We start from the raw sequence: 15673 nt of genomic DNA on the forward strand, positions 1-15673 counted from the left end.
CTAAGGGGGAGAATTCAAAAAGTTGCTGTAAATATGCTCCGCCGTCCTCAAAAAAATTTTGTTAAAACATTTTTGGTAGTGGACTTGCGTCACGCCCGCTAACTAACGTGCGGGCATGATTGGCGACTATTTATCGTAAATCATCGGTGTTCCGCTAGATAACATTCTTTGCCGAAGTTTTCATCAAAACTTTGCCTCAAACTATATTTGATCCTACCCCCGTCCCTGTGGTGCCGAACGTATTTATTCTAATGTTCATTTCAAACGGAATTTTTTCGGAATTTACTGCAATTTTGCCATACCTTTAACATAACAAGAAAGGCCACTACAAGAAAGGCGCAGCACGTAGCACACTCATTTCTCAATAAAAATGTTTTGATAAATCCTTTTTTTAAACTCAAATTGGTAGTAGATAGAAAATAGGTTATGAGGGCGTCGGACAATTTTTTTGACCTGCCTTAGACATAACTTATAAGTAATTACAATTAGATGGAAGGATCTTTATTCTCTCTAAATTTGTAGTTAAGTAGAGGTAAGTGGATAGATAATAGAACGTTATTTACGTCAATGAAATTAATTATATATTTATTATGTTGAAGTGCGGACAAACAAGCTAATGTTTTTTTTTTCCCAAGAAACAGGAATAAATAGATCTAGATGATAAATTATGTCACTAGAAATAGAGTTGGTTGCATAATGCGATAAAATACTTCACTGATATGAGGATATTTAGGAGCCTTGTTCTAGTACAAGCTCTCATATGAGTGCTCGAATCTTATATAAATCCTTATTTGTGTTTTGGTTTTCTTGGTTTTATGCGGCATCGCCAAACCACAATTACGAAGACACGGCAAATAAAATCAAAACAATTATATAAATCCTTATAGCAGTAACGTAGGATTTCACAATGCAGGCGAGTAAATAGTCATTTTCTCCTCTCCGCTGAAACTTCGGAAAACGAATTTTGATGGTGTTGTTTGTGTCTAGAGCGTAGTGAACAAATAACTATTGCTGCTACACGCACAGAGTTTTGAGAACCGACCCCTTTACTGTTTCTTTGTATTATTTGAGTTTTTGATTTTTCAGAAAAGATTAAAATATTAAAAATAATAAAAATAAAATAAAAAATTCCGTGCGTGTAAAAGAATTTGCTGACAAGTCCATAGACGCAATAATCTCTCTAGCAAACGAAATAAACAAACATTAGGGCATTTTCGTAAGCTTTAAATAAATACTTGTGTCAATTTTCCTTTTTAAGACGTTTTCGGCGTTACACTTTTTTAATATTGTCCACATAACAGAATTTATTTTTTTTCTTCTAAAAAAAAAATCCTTTTATTAATCCTAAGTTTGTACCTATACATGACACAAATTCCACCCATGGAGTGGCTTCTATTCTTACCAAAAATTACCCTACTCTATTTATCCAGAACCATGGAAACTGGCCTGATTCAGGAGAATCAGGGGAAAACATTAACTATCGTTTTTTATTCTCATTCGAAAGATGACTAGGGATAGAAAGATGGAAAGCAGAGTTTGCCGTGTATGTCACCTTTTTTTCTATGATTTTTCATTCGTAAACGAGAAGAGATATCAATCCACTTCCAAAGGATAAATTATACAGAAAAGTCTAATTTTTTTTTTGGTGGAATTAATTTTTTGACATGATGCGGAAAAAATTGGTCAAAGTCGAAAAATATTTTTTCATCGATTGCCCTTGTGTTGTTACTTTATTGCATTGATTTGACACGAAAGATAGGTTCTTGCACTTCTATAAGTTTCGCTTATTAATCGTCAAATGCAATTAGCTTTCTGACCATACCTGTCATCTGCCTTTAGATCACAAGACTAAATTTTCGAAGAGCTAGAGCAATTTAAAGGAAAACTGTGAAGCTTCACACTGCTTTCAAACTAGAAAAACTTGACAAATCCTTAAAATTACTCAAATTCTAGAACTGAGAGCATGGTATGCCTTGTAAAGTTGGTGAATATTAGGAACTAATATAATACAACCTCAAAAATCCCAAAAGTCCACAAGGGAACCCAATAAAACCTCAGAACTCCTTCATAATACTTACGTTATAGAGCTGGGAACATGGTGTCCATGTGCAGTGACAAAATTTTAGGAACTGACCCACTACCACCTCAACAGTTCGATAAATCCGGAAGAGAATCAAAAAAAAACGAGCCATCAGAACAGTCGGAGCGTTTGCTGCGACTGAGCCCCGTACAAACCCGTATATCTATTGCGTACGTGACCCTAGTGCGTCTGTCACCCTACTTTGACCGTAAGCCTATGCGCCGGTTAAAGTAGTTAAAGTAAAATTATTATGTAATGTGTACATCTTAGAAATTGTGCATAGCGCAATTACGAAGCCCCGTACGACGTTCCTTTCAAATAATACAAAAATTTCAAATAGCCCTAAAATTTTAATTTATTGAGTATAAATACACATAGGGCCTAGTATCGGCCTCAGTCCGAGGACCCAAATTTTAATTTTTTTTCAACTACATTCTATTCGGCCTTTGATTACCTTCCAAATGAAACCAAAATTACGAAAAACGGATGAAATTTGCTCGAGTTATATGTAAAATACACATAGGGCCCTAGTAGCGGCCTTAGTCCAAGGACCCAAATTTAATTTTTTTTTCAACAACATTCTATTCGGTGTTCGATTATCTTTCAAATGAAACAAAAATTACGAAAAGCGGATGAAATTTACTCGAGTTGTATGTAAAATACACATAGGGCCCTAGTAGCGGCCTTAGTCCAAGGACCCAAATTTAATTTTTTTTTCAACAACATTCTATTCGGCCTTTGATTACCTTCCAAATGACACAAAAATTACGAAAAACGAATGAAATTTACTTGAGTTCTATGTAAAATACGCATAGGGCCCTAGTAGCTTTTCACTTCTAAGGCCCTAACTCACGGTTCACTCACCTGATTTTAAAAAACTTTTTTTTCCTGGATTGGTATTGACAATACCTATCATTTGCCGTGTCATTTACATTTACATCGTTTATTTTGCCATAAATATCACCTAAAGACCTTAAATCACTTAGGTGGCCCAAACTCACGAAGGGCCGACCCGAATATGCCCATCTTCGAACTTAGCCTCACTATTTTGACTATCTTTCAGGAAAAAATTTTTTTTTTGAAATCGGATTTGATTTACTCAAGATATCGACGTGACAGACGGACGGACAGACGGACGGACGGACAAAATTTTTATTGCGGATTCGTCATCTATGAACATAGGCAAACACTTTGCCCTTACCGTCTGCTTCGAATTCCATCAATTACACACGGCATCGTAATCCTATAAGCCCCTTCGTACTTCGTACGCGGCTAAAAATCAGGGAGCCTTCAAAATCTTTAAATTCTGGAACAGGCAGCATGTTTCCTTGTATATATGAAACTCGGTTACGCCTTGAGTTACTAAAATTAACAGAAAATACAACTTTAAGTCGATTATCATGGAAATACGTGTAATTATTGATCCTAAATAAATAATAATTTCGATGTATTTTTACACGAAGAACATGAGGTGACTTCACTGTTACGGACATATCTCCGGAACGAGCTACCCGATTTCAATAAACGAAAAACTAAAATGAAGCTCGTTAAAATTATCTATAAACCTTACGAAGAAAGTTTTTGCGAATTTACGGTCTTTCTATCGGTTTCAGGGATTTTCCTTTGAGAAAAAAATATTTTTCGACTTTGACCAATTTTTTCCACCATTTTGGATTTAAATGTCAAAAAATAAATTCCACCAAAAATTTAGACCTTTCTGTATAATTTATCCTTTGGAAGTGGATTGATATCTTTTCTCGTTTACGAATGAAAAATCATAGAAAAAAAGTGACATAACGGCCGCTCACCACTCACTAAGAAGAAACTTAAAAATAATGTCGTTTTGATTAAAATAAAGATAGGACAGTTTAAGTTCGCTCAAAAGTCGGCTATTTCTACTCAGGATTGCTGCATTGCCGAAAAGTCGGTTTTCAGAGGTGCGCACGAGAGCTTCGGCATTCAAAATTTTTCCTATTATTATTTTCGTGATCAGGTGACCATTATGTGTCGAACCTACCCTTCGGCGTTAAAAATTAAAATACTTTTGCCAGAACGTTACACCCTACTGTATATATCGGCCATCAATAATGTAATTGCCATTTTGAGGAGTTCCACAGGATAGAAGAGATACAAGCAAATTCAACAAAAATTTCTTTCGTTTTTATTCAAAAATTAAAATGAAAAAATTAAATTTTTAAAGTAGAAAATCCAAAATTCAGTAAAAAAAAATCTTTTTTTAGGAAAAATAATTCATAAAAAGTCTGATGAAATCGTTCTTAATTATTGTAGCAGCTCAGACTGAACAGCGGCACTGAACTAATACGGCCTAACGTATTATTCGAATATTAACGACGCCGATGCATAACTAACACTGGAATCCGAAAAGTCTCTGCATTTGCTGCTTTGATCGTATTTCAGAAACTTTAGACTCATTTTGTAATTACGAGCTTGAAGGGTACTTATGCTCTGAAATTGAATTTAGTTGAGTATTTGCTCCGAGTTAATACTGCTCATGTAAATTGTCACCTGTAATAATACTCCAATGGGATGGCGACCACAAATTGTGTTTCCACAATTTTTTAAATATTTCGTAAACTCTTTCGGATTCAACGATTCGATAATGTTCATTCCCTGCAATAAGATGATTTGAAATCAATTCACCTGTGCTCGTATTATGAATGGTAATTGTATTTACCTGCTTGTCCAAGACCTCAATGGACTTGTAGATGGGTCCACACGACTCATCATAATTGGTGTATCGAAAACGTTCACCCCAGTGACAGAAATCGGAAGAAATAACAAATAAATTCTGTGGATCAGCCAAGTATTTGGCTAGCTTCTCGCCATAAATTGCCTCCTTTTCCGGTGTCAGTCCACCAACCATTATTGGAACGATCGTGAATTGATCTTTAAAGCTGCAAAATGGATTCGCAACAATTTGAATCGTGCACCTCAAATATTCCGTTTCCGTTTACTCACTCTTCCATCACTTTGGCAACGTATGGAAGATGCATCTCTATGCTGTGTTCATCTTCGTCAGCGTCTTTCGGAATATACGTGAATCCAACTTCGGCTAATTCTCTGTTAATTTCAGCATCGACTTTGAGATCGTACAATGGCGTTTTCATCGTTGTAAAATTGGATAAGGCGCACGTCGAAATTCGTACGTGATGGCATGGCCCAAGAATAAAAACTCTTTTCCTTTTGACAAAGAGGAATTCGATTAGACATTGTCAAGTGTAGCTGGCACAAATACTTACACCACTGCTGGACTAACTTGTCTATAAGCGTAACCGCCATTCGCACCGCAGTATGAATACCCTGCATGCCTGAAAGAATGCGAAAAATGAAAATTACATTTTTATGAAAATAACTGACTGTTTGGATGGACTTGGTTGAACATTAACTCTACGAGTACAGCAAACTGTTTTTCGCGAAATATCTTCAATGGCACAATCGTAGCTGCAGTATTTTCTCATCAAATTGCGAAAGTGTCTCCACTGACAATCCATATACCGTATAAGTGCACTCAATAGAACCGATATATGCTCAGACTTGCCGATTACAATTCAATTAATACACTTACGGTGCAATAATGGCTCGAGCTGGCCCAAAACTTAATTCGGCATCATTTAACCACTTATCCAATTGTCTATTTAATTCGGAACCTGAAATAAAAACCGAAAAAAAACGTCAACTCAACAACACACTGCTTCATTAGATCATCAACTTCAACATCATCATAGCAACACCATTTATTTACATAACTGAAAATCAATACCAGTCTACAGCAAGTGTGGCTGATGTTTGCTTAAATATACTAAAACGTAAGTGAATTTAAATATTCAAAAAGCAATGAACGAAAGAGATCTTGAAACCGAAATAAATTCACTGATACACCATCTGAACGGTGCAACATTCGAGAGAACAAAGCCCACCGATCCAGGTACCGCAGAGTTGTATCCCATAGAAAAACAAATAACCAAACTCAAGAAGGAACTTTGCGATACTCAGAGCATGTTTATGAATGCAAAAAATTTGCTGTCCGATATTTCGTTTGAGAATGTTACCAAAAATTTTGTAAATGAAATCAGTTCGATTGGCGAAAAGTGTCAGCTCATGCTGAACGACCAGTGCGAAGAGGACAATTTCTTTGAAAATCTTTGCAAGGCTATTCATCACTGCCACGACATACCGGAATTGCACATTATGACAACGGCCGTCAAGGAATTGAAAAGTGGGATCTCGAAAATGGAAAACAATCATCTTCTCCTGGCTGATTTGTACGAAGACGTTTGGAAGAGTGTGGCCTGTTCGGATGCAGATAATGACTTGTTGGTGGCACGGAACTTAGAGCAAGTCACTCCGGAGAAGTCACTGGTCGACAATTGAGATTCATGCACAGTCAATTTGTGAATAAATAGAAATTGGCTCAATTTTATGGTTTTTTTTAGTTGTTATGTGACTGTAAGTACAATCCACACAAAAGACGAACCGAACAAGATTATCCCTAGAAAGTGGTAATTCCTGTGCCGTGTAATCCTAATTACCAGGAAGAGCCAGAAATCGGATATGTGAATATTTTTACTCCTGAGCTCGTACACGATTTTTAGTTATCCAGTCGATGTTAAGATCCAAGAAGTGCAAGCAGAAATTGCTGACTTTTATTTATATTCCCAGATTCGTTCTGACTCTTTTGAATTTTTTCAGGAGCCATTTACATACAGTTTCTTTAAGATCTCACAACTATGAGTAACAAAGAAAAGGTGATCAACAAAAATAAATAATTTGGTTCATTCCGTAAATTATTATTTAAAAAATGATTTATCGCTTCACTCATTACCTGGCTCATTACTCAAAATTGGTAAATTTTTTTTATCAAAAATCCATCCTAATCTTGCATTTTTCGATATGAGTGTTAAGCCCATATGAATTATTGTTTACTTAATGAGAGACCCTCATCATCGTTCAATTTAACATGCATATTATATTATACACATAAACACATACCAGAATCGGTGTACCAACTTCCAGAGTGAGTTGCACGCCGATAAGAAGACATTCTCTTAGTATTCGTACAGTTAAATGTATTTTTAATTATTTTTTTATAGAATAAAAAAAATGTTGCACGGTACAATCAAACAAAGAACCGACCAATGCAGCAGTATGATGCTAACAAACTAAAAAAGGACTGAGTGTATAAATGTCAGAAACGTCGGATTTTATTCAGGGCTGTCAATTACGTATTTCGTAAAATTTGTCGACATTTTTTTTTTAAATGACAGACTGAGTAGAAAAATCGGATGGGAGTTCGTATTATATAGGAGGAGAAAATGTCTTCTTAGAAATAGCTGGTCATCTATTGCCGACATCGATGACCAAATCAGTGATGAATTCTGGCTGGTGTTGTTCTCGTCTTATCAGTATTAGCTGAAACATATTCAAGTACATATAACTTACTACCAACTTTACATACAGTCGGAGACTTTCAAATAAGTAATGCATTTTGTTTCAGCTGATCAACTCATACAAATCAATCTGATAAATCAATGAACTAAAGGCATGAGTGACGCCAACGCACTTCAAGCAAAAGTGATCACAGTTGACAGCAGCCAAATAGAGTACTATTTTGTATGAAATTGTTTTTTTTACAGTGTTTCACAAGTGTGACACACTGTCAAGTTTTCGTAACCTATTTAGAGTACAGCTCATGCTGCGTTGGTGTTATCAAAATAGGGTAATGAAACTTGATAGTGTGTAACACAACCCTAGGACACTGCAAAAACTAATTTCGAAATAGCACTCTATTGGGCAGCTACTTTTGCTTGAAGTGATTTGACTTAATGCCTAATTATACGGGTGAACGCTCGCGAGGTAATTTATTAAGACGTAAAACGATATTTGCTTGTATGAGTGGATCAGCTGAGAAACAGCTGAACCGAAACCCGCCACTTATTTCAAAGTCACCGACTGTAGATTTACAAAAATGGGAAAAAACACGTAATTTGTCAATGACTGTTGAGAGTAACATACATAGGAATGAAAAGGCTTGTTTTCGTGTAATATAAGGGGCCATTCACAAATTACGCACGCATCAAATTCGAAATTTCAGACCCCCCCCCTCCCCCCTTGCACTCAAAAATGTATGGAGAAAATTTCAAAAATGTATGAAGCGTACGCTTTTGTCAAACCCCCCCTCCCCCCTTAAGAGCGTGCGTAATTTGTGAATGGCCCCTAAGGCTACGGCCAATAAAAACGTATTTGCTAATGTCCGTGTTAAACACAAAGTAATTGAAATTATTGAAAGTACTCGAGTTTTCTTAAATGCCAAAATATTGAAATGGAAGCGTTCTTTATATTCAATTTGAGGGAGGTGTGCAGGTGTACACTTCATTCTGGCTGCTAGGACTTTCGCGCCGCGTCATTCACAAAAATTGACAGAATGACACATTTTGTATAAGGAAGATGTCACTTTGTGGGTTATTGTGAATGACACGGCGTGAAATTCCTCAACACCTTCATTCTGTGAAGTCATTCACTAATTAGTGTTAAAACCGAAATTGATTTGCTGAAACACAATCTTAACGGTACAAACATACAACATTTGAGCGAACAATTAGTAACCGATCCAAGAACCACGGGGTATCCCAGTTGTATCCCAGTATCCCATAGAAAAGCAAATAATCAAACTCTTTGCGATTCTCATAGCACGTTTATTCGAGGGACCCCAAGATAAGCTTTTACTTGTGTTCCATTCGATACATGAGTAGTTCTTTGCATAAGAGTATCAATTACCTTTACATTTCTACCAATCCACACCTTCCACACGTGACGAGTGAGGGTAACGAATTCCACAACATATGGAACGATGTGGACAAACAAAACTGTGGACGATTGCAATGCAAAACACTGCTTGTACGCTTGATAACGTTGGCAACACATTGTCAGATGTATACTTTGAGGGATTCTTTTCAAAATCCACCTATCAAAATCGGACCCATTTCTTCTGGGATGTATATATACATGGTTTGAAAGGTCTTTGCCAGTAGACTTCAAAACAGGCCTCACATAGTCTCGAGCCTCTCCTGGTTGCTGGTGGAAGACGTCCGAATTTGGAAAAATAGAGTTTTTTATCCGAATTTTTTGGCCGTTATGAATGATCGTTCCGGGTGAGAGTGGACTCGTTGGAAAACAGAGCTTAAGTACTTTCGGATCATGTCTAGTTTGATTAGATTCAATTATATTTGTTTGCAAAAATTTGCAAGAAATTTTTTTCAAAATCTGTTTAAACTTTAGACAGGTCTGGGCTGGTACTGATGACGCTTAATGTGAACCTAACATGCTAGTCGTAACACGCATTGTCTAAGCTTTCCATTGATTTCTCATTTGCAGTGCTGGGGATTGCTGGCGAGTTTTACGAGTAGCGGTTGTACTAACAAAATATTCTGTTATTTCGGCAATCACCAGCACTACAAATGAGGTATCAACGGAAAGCTTAGACAATGTATGTTACGACTAGCATGTTAGGTTCACATTAAGCGTCATCAGTACCAGCCCAGATCTGTCTAAAGTTCACACAGATTTTGACAATTTTTCTTGCAAATTTTTGCAAACATATATCAATAAATCTAATCAAACTAGGCATGACCCGAAAGTACTTAAGCTCAGCTTTCCAAAGACCCCTCTCTCACCCGGAACAATCATTTATAACGGCCAAAAAATTCGGATAAAATACACTATTTTTCCAAGTTCGGACATCTTCCACCAGCAACCAGGAGAGGCTCGAGACTATGTGAGGCCTGTTTTGAAGTCTACTGGCAAAGACCTTTCAAACCATGTATATATCCATCCCAGACGAAATGGGTCCGATTTTGATAGGTGGATTTTCAAAAGAATCCCTCTTTACATCCTGTAAAGTCCTTCAAACCGCTGGGACTACAAATTCGTTATTCAAAAGAATATATTAGTACTTTAGGACTTTAAATTTCATTTTTGAACACATTGACACCGACTTATAGCGGACAATGATGAGACCTAAAATGAGGAGCAGAATTTAAAGTGTTGTTACGTTAAATTGACCGCTAAATGGGTGTGTTTAATCAATAGTGGCACAGATGCCAGCACCAACTCTGACAGTTGATACCACTAAAATATCGCCATTCAATTCATTTCATTTCATTCCATCAAGAAGAAAATTGTGCATACACTAAAAGAACGTATTCGACGTAGTCGTATTTGCCTTCTGTATTCGAGTAAATAGCAGACAATAGCTGACGATTGAAGAGAATCCAGATTTTTAGAGTAAGACTGACCGTTTGCCACAGATATATTTGTTTGACTTTTTGTCAACCAGAAAAAGTAATGATCGCTGAAATATATTTTCTCGATAGACACACCACACTTTCATTTCGTTTAAAGAATGGATCGTGCTGTCGACGATGTCGTGCCATCAATTTCAATTGTAGAAAATACAGCTACAACTGATATTGTCAAGGACCTGAAGCCATTATCACCTCTAAAATCAAACAACACAAAACAGTTAGTACAGTTAGTACATCAAAAGGAACCAACATCGTCGAATTCATCACAATCTTCGCCTATTGTCGTAAAAACAACAATTGATCCAAATGTTTGGGTTATGGCACCAGAATTTGTACCTAGACAATATCAAACACATAATGACGATCATGATGACGACGATGTTCAAGTAACAATAAACCAATCGTTAATAAAATCGTATGCACAAGTTGTCGGTTGCAGCAATTTGGGTATAATAAAAACAGCTGACAGTGATGTTGCTGCTTCGTCGGTGATGAGCACATTATGTCCGTATTTAAAACCAGGTGAATCAAAGTGCCGTTACGGAGATCGATGTGACTATGAACATGGTGATTTATGTGATTTATGTGGATGCTATTGCTTGGATCCGACAGACAAACAACAGCGTAAAAAGCACCGTACAGAATGTATTCAACAACACGAAAACGATATGGAACTGGCATTTGCAGTGGCACGATCGCGCGATAAATCTTGTGGTATATGTTTCGAGGTGATTATGGAAAAGGCGCGCGAACAACGGTTCGGCATTTTGCCCAATTGCAATCACATTTTCTGCTTGGAATGCATTCGAAAGTGGCGCCAGGAAAAACAATTTGAAACGAAAATAATTCGAGCCTGTCCAGAATGTCGCACAACTTCCGATTTTGTGTGCCCCAGTGCGTATTGGGTGGATACAAAAGACGATAAGGATAAACTGCTGTCGGACTACAAAAAAGCGTTGGAAGCGAAACAATGCAAATATTTCAAACAGGGCGATGGAACGTGTCCGTTTGGTAATAAATGTTTTTATAAGCACGCATTGAAAGACGGCAAACGGGTCGATGTTGGTCTGGTAAGTCTAAAAGAAATTAAATTTCGAATTGAGAAGAATAAAACGAAAAAAAAAATTATTTCAGCCGCCACCAAATAATCGTCGAAATCGTTTAGGCGATGACCAAATATTGTTGTGGGATTTCATGCATGAGCGGGATCAATGGTTTGATGATTTAGCCAGTTTTATTGCAGAAGCCGAAAGTGAAGAATCAGAATATTCCGAACTCGATCTGTTTGATATTGACACGGTAAACTTAGCACTGTTTTCGTAAAATTATTTCGTTTGTTTGCAAAGAAAAGAAAAAAACCATTTTTCTCGATCTATTTCGAATTTCGTCTCCTATTTTTCTTTCCTATTTTTTTTTCTGTGTAAGGCGAATCAATTGATTCCATGAAATTTGCTAAATTTTCTCCGTTATAATGTCAAACTTACTGAATTCAAAATTTAAAAATTATTTTTCTGTTCGTAACAAATGATGAAAATTCGTAAATTTTTCGCTGTTGATTGTGTCCATAGTGCCCCCACCCTATTATTATTGTATTAACTAAAAAAAGAACAACACAAAAATGCATTTATTATTCTCGAAAACAACAAACAAAAACAAACAGTTGCGTAAAAACATAATTAGTCTAATTAGTTAATTTGTTAAGTGTAATAGAAAATTTTCGTTCACAATCTCTGAAAAAACAACAAAAAATGAATAAGATGATGAAGCGTAACCACATATATATTTACTATTAAAATATTCAATGAAATTGAATTGTTAATCAAAACCTCTCAAATTATTAAAAAAAAGAAGAAATTTGTTTTTTCCCAATTAGATGAAATCGTATTTAAACAAACAAAACAAAAAAAATGAAGAAAAAAAAATCAAATATTGTTCATATAAATGTAGGTTGAGATTGCAGCTATAAATTAAGTGATTGATTTCATTTGACAATAGTTCACAAATGTAATAATATAATATTCTTAAAAATAAAAATATTATCAAAAACGTGATAACTAACTAACAACAAAAACAAATCTCGTTTTTTTTTGCACCTTTCCGCCCGATACAAGGCCGGCTAACACACCTCTAGAGTTAAAAATCCAAAACCTAATATCTCCTGACAAGATAATAAAATTAGGCCGAAAAATCAATCAGCGGCCAGGACTTTAAAAAAATGTATAAAAATGACAGGACGAAATATATGTTGGTTTAGCAGATTTCCAGGAGCTTTCAATAAATCAACAGAGATACAAAATAAAATAAAACTTTAATCAAAAACGTCCTTTCACACTGAATATTACAAATAGACTGACAAAATACTTTTCTTCACGGCAAACTAAACTAATTCACTGACTCCTAGATTATTCTGATTACTCATAAATCAACACTCCTCCTTAATGAGAATAATCTAGAACTCCTCCTTAATCCAAATAGGTCAATTTTAAATAATTATTCCAAATCTCACTTCCCGATCTAACTTCCAGATCATACTTCGTATTCCGTGTCCAAATTCCACGCTGCAATTCCAAATCCATTCTAATTCCGGATTCGTTCAATTCCAATCGTGTGTTTGTTCGTTCCGATTCTTCCACAGTTCCGATCGCTTTCCACGCTTGTTCTTTATAACCATTGATTCAAAATTCTGATCGTCCACATCTCATTCGACTGTAACCAAGTCCATCAGCCATGATCGCTTCTGTTCCCACGATCAATTCTCTGCCATGATTCATTTCCAGATACCAGATTCCACGATAAATACACATTCCATTAACGCTTCTGGATCCCATGATCAATTCGATTCTGCCATGACTAATTCAAACTCCATAGTCAATTCAAGTCCAAATTCAAATTCTTGTGGTCCATTCCTTCTACCACTTCAGATTTCCTTATTCATCACGGTTATCAGCTGGACTATAGCGTAGGCTACTCCCAACACCACTGACACCGGAAACTCGAGTCCATTATCGCTGCCATATTCGTACCAAATTCCCACATTACATTAAAATCGTTCAGATAAATTCAAATCCATTATCGTAGCCATTTTCGTCACCATATTTTCTTTTCTTCAGAATTTCACCAAAATTATTCTTTTCCAAAATTTAATTTCGACCGTTCCTTCTTCCGTGACCTGGGCCCATAACCTGTTGGTTTAGCAGATTTCCAGGAGCTTTCAATAAATCAACAGAGATACAAAATAAAATAAAACTTTAATCAAAAACGTCCTTTCACACTGAATATTACAAATAGACTGACAAAATACTTTTATCTGTCTAGAACGATAATCTCGAGCTTATCCCTCTAGGGAGTTTTTGTTTATCTCGATATATCTGTTCTCGACAGATAAAATATGATATGCACCTATTGTCAGACTGTTATTTTGACGTGTAGGCATTATGGCCCACGCCTTCGGCTAGGGCAATAATGTCCTGCACGTCAAAATATCAATCTTGGCAATAGGTGCATAATATATATTCTTCACGGCAAACTAAACTAATTCACTGACTCCTAGATTATTCTGATTACTCATAAATCAACAATATAGTCCACCGGGAAAGCATCGTCTTTTATTCCATTGCCGTGAATATGTCAACATTAAATGCTGTTTTTCAGGGTATTATACCGAACATTAATTCTGTCATAGTGTGCGGTATGCATGAAGTCATTATTATTATTATTACACTCGAGTTATTGATGCTGGTCAAATTCGCCGGCATTCTACAGCAAACTATAACTGTTCACGGTGTCCATCGATCGATCATAAACCTAAGAAAAACTCATAAACAATGTACCTATCTCTATTCAGAATTATTAAAATTCAAATCAGAAAATTTGTTTTGTCGAAAATTCTTATCCGAAATATTTCCGACAAAGATTGAGCACTTTTTCTTATTAGTTTAGCATAACAGTAATACTGTTACAGTATACACACATTTAGGGAGGAAGAAGAAGTGAAGGGTCACTCAGTCTCTCTGAGCACTACCTGGTTACGAGACTTCACAAAAATTCAAGGCAAGAGTCTATCGTCTATTCTACGCATAAAAGTAGTCAATATCAGTAGATTTGAACATAGAATGATACAGCGAAGGCATCAGAACACATCGTGGGTGTAAAATTTATTCCTATCGAACCGTGTCATTTTCATCCCAATGGATTCATTCGGAAAATATTTTAAATAACGTGGTAAAAAGAGTAATAATCTGTAATTTCATGGGCACAATTGTCACTCACCTTGCAAAGTAAACGGTGGGGGTTGTCAGTGCACAGTTTCAATTTCCACTGAATCTTTGGTGAATCACTGAAGAATCTTCGGTGAATCTGGATGAATCTTCGGTGAATTACCGATGAATCTTTGGTGAATCAACGATGAATCCCCTATGATTTGCCGATGCAACCTCGGTGAATCTCGATGATTCTTCGGTGAATTGGCGATGAATCTTCGGTGAATTGGCGATGAATCTTTGGTGAATCACCGATGAATCTCCTATGATTTGCCGATGCAACCTCGGTGAATCTCGATGATTCTTCAGTGAATCGCCGAAGCATCTTCGGTGAATCTCGATGATTCTTCGGAGCTGCAGGCGTCCAAATCCCCAAAATAAACATTTTGAACAGAGGTGCATAATCTACTATTATCTCACATTGACATATCATCGAAGGGATTGAAACAGTTCTGTTTTTTTTTGTTGTATTTACTAAATAAACTTTTGTTTTATTTTATTTCTCTTAGTTCTTAAGATTTTTTTATATATAAAAGGAATAGAAAATGTAATTTTCTTTGTCTGCCTTCCATTCACTGTTGTTTTTATTTTATTTAACTTACATTTCTATAAAAAAAATTGCGCCTAACATTTAATATAAATTTGTAAATAAAAAATAGAGAAAAACATTTTGCCATAATATTAGTTTGTAGACAGTATGGATAGTTTAGAGGACTTGTGTTCCGAATATACATATGACAATTTTTAGTCGTCCAATTTATTATTTTGTTGAAATTTTGCCTGGATTACTTAGGCCGGTCAGATTATATTTATTTTACTGCAACATTTTTTGTAGATTCTTTTCGGTACTTCTCGGAATTGTGTCTGATTTTTGTTGTCTTTTATTTGTCTGTATTTGCTGTGAAGCGAAATAACTAAAATTTACTCGAAAAAGAAATTAGGCCAACCACACACTTCTTCAAATAAAATAATTTTTCTCGGTGAATCTTTTCGAGTTCAACTCAACTGAGACT

At 35.9% G+C, this 15673-nt stretch overlaps 2 protein-coding genes across 2 annotated transcripts; one reads left to right on the forward strand and one right to left on the reverse strand.

Moving 5' to 3' along the window:
• Positions 1–4375: 4375 nt before the first annotated feature.
• On the reverse strand, positions 4376–7279 carry LOC119067986 (protein MEMO1). Its single transcript, XM_037171342.1, has 7 exons — positions 7091–7279; positions 5667–5748; positions 5341–5409; positions 5060–5281; positions 4776–4995; positions 4607–4711; positions 4376–4546 (listed from the first exon to the last, which is right to left on the reverse strand). Exons 1-7 carry the CDS (start codon positions 7140–7142, stop codon positions 4415–4417), a joined length of 882 nt encoding a protein of 293 aa, XP_037027237.1. The 5' UTR covers positions 7143–7279; the 3' UTR covers positions 4376–4414.
• A 2916-nt stretch (positions 7280–10195) lies between these two features.
• On the forward strand, positions 10196–12447 carry LOC119067987 (probable E3 ubiquitin-protein ligase makorin-1). Its single transcript, XM_037171343.1, has 3 exons — positions 10196–10381; positions 10471–11471; positions 11536–12447. The coding sequence occupies exons 2-3, from the start codon at positions 10500–10502 to the stop codon at positions 11722–11724; spliced, it is 1161 nt and encodes a 386-aa protein (XP_037027238.1). The 5' UTR covers positions 10196–10381; positions 10471–10499; the 3' UTR covers positions 11725–12447.
• Positions 12448–15673: the final 3226 nt, after the last annotated feature.

The sequence above is a fragment of the Bradysia coprophila genome (assembly GCF_014529535.1).
Source record: "Bradysia coprophila strain Holo2 chromosome X unlocalized genomic scaffold, BU_Bcop_v1 contig_132, whole genome shotgun sequence".
Taxonomy (NCBI): domain Eukaryota; kingdom Metazoa; phylum Arthropoda; class Insecta; order Diptera; family Sciaridae; genus Bradysia; species Bradysia coprophila.